General features: G+C 52.1%; 1 protein-coding gene and 1 long non-coding RNA gene across 2 annotated transcripts in view; one reads left to right on the top strand and one right to left on the bottom strand.

The window, feature by feature from the left end:
- The window catches only part of ANK1 (ankyrin 1, erythrocytic), a 624,245-nt gene that overhangs the window by 550,695 nt on the left and 64,707 nt on the right, over window positions 1–8,843 (top strand). Inside the window, exons 12-18 of the mRNA XM_014536490.1 lie at window positions 531–728; window positions 2,067–2,165; window positions 2,571–2,669; window positions 3,306–3,404; window positions 4,791–4,988; window positions 5,559–5,657; window positions 6,361–6,459. Coding sequence (XP_014391976.1) covers window positions 531–728; window positions 2,067–2,165; window positions 2,571–2,669; window positions 3,306–3,404; window positions 4,791–4,988; window positions 5,559–5,657; window positions 6,361–6,459 — 891 coding nt within the window. The remainder of the gene's footprint in view (window positions 1–530; window positions 729–2,066; window positions 2,166–2,570; window positions 2,670–3,305; window positions 3,405–4,790; window positions 4,989–5,558; window positions 5,658–6,360; window positions 6,460–8,843) is intronic.
- LOC106725438 overlaps window positions 1–8,843 on the bottom strand; it is a 24,662-nt gene that overhangs the window by 7,307 nt on the left and 8,512 nt on the right. The window contains exon 3 of the long non-coding RNA XR_001361323.1: window positions 3,603–3,606. This is a non-coding gene — a long non-coding RNA (uncharacterized LOC106725438). The remainder of the gene's footprint in view (window positions 1–3,602; window positions 3,607–8,843) is intronic.

Here is an 8,843-nt window from a genome sequence, read left to right as displayed (position 1 = left end):
AGTCTCTGGTTTGTAGAAGCATCACCAAGATCTCTTTCTCATCTTTGCACGGTGTTCTCTCTGTGTGTATGTCTGTGTAAAATTTCTCCTTAAAAAAAGTTTTTTATTGATTTCAGAAGGAAGGGAGAGGGAGAGAGAGATAGAAACATCAATGATGAGAGAGAAGCATTGATCAGCTGCCTCCTGCACACCTTGCCCCTCTTCCCTCCACTGGGGATTGAGCCCACAACCCAGGTATGTGCCCTGATCAGTAATCGAACCATGACCTCCTGGTTCGTAGGTCGATGCTCAACCACTGAGGCACACCAGCCAAGCCAAATTTCTCTTTTTTATAAGGACAGCAGTCATACTGGAATAGGCCCCACACTAATGACCTCATCTTAACTAACAACACCTACAATGACCCTATTTCCACATGAAGCATCGTGTAGGGAAGAAGCAGGAAGTGAGGTTGGAATCATTGCCCTGAATTGCCGTGTTCTGTCTCCAGAAGCCTTTGTGATTACTTGTTTTCTTCCCTCTCCACCCAGAACGGCTTGTCCCCAATTCACATGGCGGCTCAGGGAGACCACCTTGACTGTGTTCGACTTCTATTGCAATACAACGCAGAAATAGATGACATCACCCTGGATCACCTGACCCCCCTCCACGTGGCAGCCCACTGCGGCCATCACAGAGTGGCCAAGGTCCTTTTGGACAAAGGGGCCAAACCAAACTCCAGAGCCCTGGTGAGTGGGAGGCTGTTGGAGAAGGTGCCAGAGGGACAAAGACCAAGGGAGGCAGGACCAGAGCTACTTGGCTGAGCCTCCAGGGAGGGGCTCTGACCTGGAAGGTGTCAGTGCGTGCTCACGGGGCATGGCGGTGCACAGGCAGGACAGTGACCCCCGCTGACAGCAGCCCCAGTTACAGGCTGAGATCAGGGGAGGCATTTGGGCCCAGGAGCCCTGACTCAGGAAGCAGAGTTCATGGTTTGCACCTGGGCTGAGGGTGCCACTCCATCTGAGCTGGGCCCAGAGCAGAGGGACGGTGATTTCTTAGAGACCGCCTGGCTTTCTATGCTCTGTGGGTGAGTGAAATGGCCTGGATAACTATGCATCCTTCCTCTGCAGAGTGTTCATGCTGCTCTGCAGAGGTGAGTTCAGGCCTAAAGCTAATCCCCTCCTGGGTAGTTCAGGGACCTGAGGGGCTGGAGCTCTGCCCAGAGCCTGCCCTGGACCCCCTCTCTAGAGAGAGAATTTGGAAGGCAGAGTAGCCTCTGACTGCAAGGATGGTTCAATCATTCATTCAGAAAACTCTCATCAGGCTTGTACCACATGCAGGGCACTGTTCCAGGTGGTCAGAGTTTCTCAGCCTCAGCACTGTTGACATTTTGAGCCTGATACTTTTTGTGGCCGGGGAGGGGGGGCGGGCTGCCGTGTGCACTAGAGGATGTGTAGCAGCATCCCCAGCCTCTACCTGCTAGGTGTTAATAGCATTTCTCCTCAGTGGTGACAATCAAAATCTCTCCAGACATTGCCACATGTCCCGGGGTGGGGATGGGGGGACACCCTCACACACACACATACTTAGAGAACCACTGCCCTAGGGGGATAAAGCACCGAAAAACACCAGCGAGTAGACAAAAACAAGCAAGCAAATATCATTGCCCTGGTGGAGTTTACGGTTTAGCGTATTACTTTAGGGCAGAGCTGATGCACAGAAATCCGTTTTACTAAACATGAGCATCAGTCTCTGAGAAGAGGAAATGTGATTGGCTTCGCAAACACACTCTTCCGTGTAAATTTCCCCTTGAAGAGACTTTAAACAGCAGGCTCTTTCAGTGCATCCAAGAATATGATTAAATTTTTAGAAAAGGTTTATAGACAACATGCTCAGGAACGTGCCTGGTGCCTGAAGTGAGAGCCACAGGCCTCTGCAGCGATTTGCAGTAAGTGACGTTCTGGTCTGTGGGGAATTGCTGACAGGCTGGGGCAGAGGCTGCCTCTCACTCAGCAAGGTGGTCTGGGTGCCCCTTGGGCTGGCATGTCAGCGCCCGCTTGTCTGTCTCCCTTTGTGTGGGGCTGCAGAATGGCTTCACCCCCTTACACATCGCCTGCAAGAAGAACCACATCCGGGTCATGGAGCTGCTGCTGAAGATGGGGGCCTCCATCGACGCTGTCACCGAGGTAGGAGAAACTCTGCAGGTGAGCGGGTGGCCTCCCCCCACAGTTTCCTCCCATGGCCTCCTGGAGAGTTGTCCTGTGTAGCCATGTGTGGCCACAGGAGTGTGCGTGTGCATGCAAGTCTAGACTGCTCCAGAGAACATATCGGGGGTGACCGAGACAAGGGAACCTGTGTCAAGTCTCAGGGAGCTTTCTTTGAGTTGTAAAAGTGGGCAGAATCATCCTGTAGTGAATGATGTTTTCCCTCCAGCCATTTTCCTGGAAATGAACCCATCTCATTTAACCCCCTTTTCTTGGAAAACTAGTCTAGAGCAGCTGGAGGCAGGAAAGCCTCAGCGACATCTGGCTGTCTCTTCTTTGGAGGAGTGGGGAAGTCCTCTCTCTTCTCACTCCTCTTTTCTGTTCCAGTCCGGCCTGACCCCTCTCCACGTGGCCTCCTTCATGGGGCACCTGCCCATTGTGAAGAACCTCCTGCAGCGGGGGGCATCGCCCAATGTCTCCAACGTGGTAAGCCTGTGGGGACAGCAAGGGCTCTTTTCTTGACACCAAAAGCTCAGAGGGCCACTTACACGCTGGCCCAAAAAGCCTCAGAGGCCACTTACACGCTGGCCCAAGGAGCCTCAGAGGGCCGACAAGGGCTCTTTTCTTGACACCAAAAGCTCAGAGGGCCGCTTACACGCTGGCCCAAGGAGCCTCAGAGGTCCGCGTTAGCCAGTGATCCCTAGATCTCCTCTCTGGGGACAGAGTAGAATTCTCAGAAGAGCAGAAGCTTTGGACTTGGGGAGAACGTCCATTTATACTGACACTTTCCCAATTAAACTTGTCACACATCTGCAAGTTTTGGAGGATGTATTTTGGACAATAATTTAGGAACTTCTGTGTTATCTGGGAATACATTTGCAGTTTTAAACATTCATGAGCTCTGGGGTTTACCTGTGTGTATACTTAGAATACACACACACACACACACACACACACACACACGGCAGCAGCCTGAAGGCTGAAGGAGCTGCTTGCTGGGGCAACTCCACCTCTTGGATGGAAACCTGCCAACCTTCTCCAGGCTCATGCTTCAGAGCCCTGCGTGTGCCCTTGGGGAAACCCAGCATGTATTAACAGGTCTATAATTTCGTTATTTTACAGAAAGTGGAGACCCCGCTACACATGGCAGCCAGGGCAGGGCACATGGAAGTCGCCAAATACCTGCTCCAGAACAAAGCCAAAGTCAATGCCAAGGCCAAGGTGTGTCCTGGAGGTGGGAAGGACCCTGGGACGCAAGCTATTCAAGCTCCATGCGGAGAAACCCACCCTAATTAGAGGCCTGGCCGCAGTGCTGGTGGCACAATGATTCCTTGTCGTTCCCATGGCCACCGCACTAAACACTCGGTCCTGCTTGGCAGGGGTTCTGACAAGGCCAGAGACGGGTTTGCTCAGAGCTACGTGTCTTCAGGATGATGCAAGTCCAGGAGCGTGGCTGGCCTGCAGCGCTTATTGGGCTGAAAGGGTTTCATGGTGGTTACAGTAGTGGTGTACGAAGAGAAGCGACTTTTTAAAGAAAGTGTTGCCAGTGAAAATCAGTCAGGAATGACTTGATCTAAAAATGGATGCCTCCCCCTTGTTGGAAAAGGCATTTCGAGGGCCTGGTGGGTGAAGAATAAGACTAGCTGCTGAGTCAGCAAGTTGATTGGCTTTGGCCAAGACCAGACTTTCCTACCCCACAGGTGGCAGAGGCTCTGCTTAGAGTTAAGACTCTGGTTTCTGGTTGGGCCACGTGAGGGAGGCCTCCCCCTCCCCCACTGCCCCGCTGAGCCCAACAACACAGAGACCTCACCCACTGAATGCCTTCAGCATCAGGCATGAACAGGAAGGGTTGGGATGGGGTGAAGAAGTCCTCTTTCCTCTTCAGCAGTGTAGACTCTAATGACCCTTGGCATAGAGAAACCCAAAGCAGCATCAAAGAGGTAGATGTAGTGTCCACTCAGATTGGGCTGAACGCGGTAATTACCACTACAACTTGTTGAGAGCGTATCACCTACCAAACAGTGTGTGAAACATGTTATCCACACTCTCTGCTTGATCCTAGCCATAGTCCTAGGACAGTGATGGCCAACTTTTTGAGCTCGGTGTGTCAGCATTTTGAAAAACCCTAACTTAACTTTGGTGCCGTGTCACATATAGAAATTTTTTGATATTTGCAACCATAGTAAAACAAAGAATTATATTTTTGATATTTATTTTATATATTTAAATGCCATTTAACAAAGAAAAATCAACCAAAAAAATGAGTTCGCGTGTCACCTCTGACACACGTGTCATAGGTTCGCCATCACTGTCCTAAGAGGTTGATATTATTACTCCCACTTCACAGATGGGAAGGCTGAGCCTTTGGGCAACTAGGTAGAAATAGCTACTAACTTAAGAGGTTGTTGTAAGGATTGAATAAGACATAGCATATTGGTTTCTGTAACTCAGAGATGTGATTTGAATGCCACCTCTTTATGTAACTAGCTGTGTGACCTTGAGAAAGTCACGTAACTCTCTGGGCATCACCTCCCTTCTTTGTAAGATGAAGCTTTGGATTAGTTAACCTTAGTAGCCCCTCTTCTTCTTTTCCACTCCGGGTTCCAGGATGACCAGACCCCACTTCACTGTGCAGCTCGCATCGGCCATACAAACATGGTGAAGCTCCTGCTAGAAAACAGTGCCAACCCCAACCTGACCACCACTGCCGGGCACACCCCCCTGCACATTGCAGCTCGAGAGGGCCACGTGGAAACGGCTCTGGCCCTGCTGGAAAAGGAAGCGTCCCAGGCATGCATGACCAAGGTACAGCCTCCTCCTCCTGTTCTCTAGCAGCAACTACCCCAGGCCACTCACTGCTGGGCCTGGGGGCAAGGGAGGGCATTCCCACCTGATCCTCTGTGTTGCCTTAATTGTGCTGAAAGTGTTAGGGGGCAGCACCCCACAGGACTGGCCACCATTTGGGAGTCTGATATGTCCTGGTTCTCTCCCAGAAAGGCAGTGGACTGTAGTTTCCCACTCACCCATTCAGCCTTCATCCATTTATCTCGGAATCGCTATTGGCTCAGCACCTGCTCTAGACAAACCAGCAGGTTCTGGGATATTAGAAGGAGTAAGACTCAACCCCTGCCTTCAACGAGATAATGGTCGAATCACAATGAAAGATGGTTTTCTGCTCACCACGAGAAGGGGGGCCGGGGATGGGGGAGGAACCCTGCTGATTCCTGCGGCCTCTCGGAGGGATCAGAAATTCTGGTCCGTTATTTGACGGGCGTCTCTATGCTTGTTAAGGCGGGACACCTCCTCTGCCCTGGCCCTTGCTCCAGGGAGACGCCTGTGGCTCCCGTGGCTCTGACAGCCTGTGTTTCTCCTCAGAAAGGATTTACCCCTCTCCATGTGGCGGCCAAGTACGGGAGGGCTCGGGTGGCAGAGGTGCTGCTGGAGCGGGACGCACACCCTAACGCCGCCGGAAAGGTGAGTGTGCCCTCGCCTCCCCGTCTCGGGTTAGAAGCCTGAGCAAAAGGTAAACCACTACTTGTGAAGGGCGTGACTTGCCTGTGCCCATTTTATCCATCTTCTCAATGGGCAGCTATCAGAGAGAATGACCTTCAGGAAGACTGGTCTTTCTGTCAAAGGCCTTGACCTTCTGGAAAGACCCGGTGGCCTTCTCTGAGCCAGTGTGCTGATGGCGCTGCCCCATCGGGCCCAGCAGGAGGGAGGAGGTGGCCCTGGGTCCGGCTGCTTGTGCCCTTAGTGACTTCTGATCAAGATTGGTTCTGGAATGGTTTTGTTGTTGTTGTTGTTGTTAATCCTCACAGGAGGATTTTATTTTCCATTTATTTTTTTTTTTTTTTTTTTTTAGAGAGAGGGGGTGGGAGGGAGGGAAGGAAAGAGAAAGAGAGAGACACATTGATTGGTTGCCTCCTACACACGCCCTGAGCCAGGTATGTGCCCTTGACCGGCAATCAAACCTACAATCCTTTGGTCCATGAGCCAATGCTCTAACCACTGAGCAACCCAGCCAGGGCATTCTGGAATGATTTTAACCAGATTTTACCTGCGTAAAAGAAGTGACGTGGACCCCAGAATGGTGCTGCTATAGCTAAAGGGATCTCTGAGAAGAAAGTCCGCTGAGTGAAGGCTGTTCTCTCTGTCGTTTCCCCCTTCCCCCCCGCAGTACGGCCTGACTCCCCTGCACATGGCCGTCCACCACAACCACCTGGACATCGTCAAGCTGCTGCTGCCGCGGGGCGGCTCCCCACACAGTCCTGCTTTGGTAAGCCTCCCTGATCCCCAGCAGGAGCCCGGAGAGCAGCTGCCTGCTTCCTCCCGGGAGGGCTGTTCCAGAAGCAGCCAAAGGGCTCCGGTGTTTGCTTTTATTTTTGCCTCAGAAATCTCGCCTCACTGTCTCAGCTCAGCTCTCCCCTGCAGTATGTTTGCCACTGTTTGGGGACCAGGAGTGGGTGGGAAGTGGGTAACACTTCGTAGCATCAGGTTACCTCACAGAAGTGGATTCTTTTTACACAATAACGTGTCCCCGAAGCGCCAGTGTCAGCTGGTTTTGCACGTGGGCCACCCAAGGTCAGCACGCACAGGCGTCTCCACGTGTGGCCCATCTCCGTCAGTCTCGTTCCGGCGCAGTGACCGCACATTGAGAAATATGCGGGGCTGTGAGTGAACTTGCCGGAATCTTGAAGAAAGGGACCCATTTTGAATGTGAATATTCACACCTCCTCCTCCCCCCAAATCTATTCCTCTTGTGAGTTCAGACTTTTAGGTCGTGGTGGTTTTGAACGAGGCACAGCCATGTATGTCACATGTAGACACATGTCCAGTGTGCCGGCCTCCTGCAGCCTCTGAAGCGCCTGCTCAGGGCAGCAGCCTCATGGCCACCTAAGGGAACGGAGGAAAGGGAGCTGACAGGCTGGCTTATGTAAGACCAGACTAGAGGGTGGGGGTGGGGTGATGCAAGGTGTTGGGAGGAAGCTGGACAGAGGATCACTTTTGGGGACAGGCTGCCCCCTGTGGGACAAGAGGGTGTGCAGTGTCTGGGACGAGAGGGTCGCTGTGGGGCTGGTGGCCGCACTAGGAGGAGGGACCAGGAGAGGGAGCAGGGCTTGGGTCAGGACACAGGCAGTCCCTGCGTTCTGGAGCTCACCACCCACCATCCGATAGGGTGGCCAAGACTCGGAAGGATAGTTTCTGGGGGAGCAAACCCCAGTGCTCAGCCGAGCAGCAGGAGTGTGCAGGCTGCCTCTGAGGAGGGCGCTGTCAGGTGCGCTGGTGTGCGGGTCCAGCTGACACCTGGGGACGCAGGGCAGTCAGGGACAATCAGTTCCGTTTGTCTTCCCTCTTCAGAATGGATGCTCCTCTGAGTTTTACAGCCTCCCTGTCCTGTAGACAGTGTCTCCCAGGCGCCCCTGTCTCCTTGGGCTCCCGTCCCCGCCGCTGTTGTAGCAAAGCCCACGTCACTGTGTAGACAGAGCATGCGGCCCTGCTCTGATGTGACTTACTCCTGCATCTAAAAATAAAAAGCTGGGCTCCCCTCCTCCTTCCACCCCCTCCTTCTAGCAAAGAAACCAGGGCCAGGTTCATGGTATTTAAAGAGAGATTTATCCAGGCATGAACACTGTACAGATGGGTTTTGTTTCCATGGCAAAAAATAGTTTACCAAGTCGTCTGGCAATTTTGTAGAATTTCTCATGCAAATCTCTCTGCACCCAAACCAAACCCTCCCCTTTCTAATTTTGATGCTAATGTTGTTCTAACATTCCGGCAGCTCTCTCTCCAGCGGGCGTGCCTTGGGATGAGCTCATTTCCTGGGGAAAGCAGAGCCTTTGACTGGCACCTCGCCCTCCCTAACCTCTCCCTGACTCTCCTGCCTCCTTGCTCCTTGTCCTTGTCACCTACAGGTCATTCACTCCCTTCAGTCCTGGTTTCGGGAAAGCTCAGAGGGGCGGTCCCTGTTTTGAGACGGACAGTTGTAGCTCAGCTGTAACCTCGGTCACCTGGCAGCCAGAGCCACCTCCAGGGCCCGCTTGCCCTTTTGGCGGGACAGGGTACTGTCCTTGCCAGTGTGACATCACAGCTGCCCAAGAGCCTGGGACTCCTAACATACTTTCATGAATATACTTCAAATTGCTCCAGTCACTGTCCTCTGTACATGAACAGAAGTCCTAGTAGTCGTTGCTTTTATGTAGTGGCTGCCTGCTGTGGGCCAGGCACCCACCTAGGTGTTCAGCTGCCTCCTTCCAGCTCACCCTGACAGCTGCACTGAGCAGACATTCCCCGACACTCCTCTGAGAGAGAGTGATCTCCGATTAGGGATGGCTCCAGAGCTCAGGCTCGACCCACTGAACCACAGCTCTTTTCTTCGCTCTCTTTTGATATAATACAAAATTCATTTTGTGTAATTACCTTTATTATCATCAAAATGCCATCTTGTTATGGGAAAACAACCTACAAAGAAGAATTTAATGTTTTCTCGTAACGTAATCAAATTAAAAAGGAGAAACACTCCAATGAATTATCTTACATAATTATTTAAAGGGAATGATTTTTTTAAATTCAATTTCATTTGGGGGGTAAGTTACAACTTTTCATTTCTCCACAAAAACCCACTTGGCAGATGGCTCTGCCCCTGACCCCCAGCGCTATAAA

This window comes from Myotis brandtii, unplaced genomic scaffold (assembly GCF_000412655.1).
Source record: "Myotis brandtii unplaced genomic scaffold, ASM41265v1 scaffold103, whole genome shotgun sequence".
In the NCBI taxonomy this organism is placed as follows: domain Eukaryota; kingdom Metazoa; phylum Chordata; class Mammalia; order Chiroptera; family Vespertilionidae; genus Myotis; species Myotis brandtii.
Note: the sequence above shows the minus strand (reverse complement) of the source record. Positions and strands in the feature narration are given on the sequence as shown.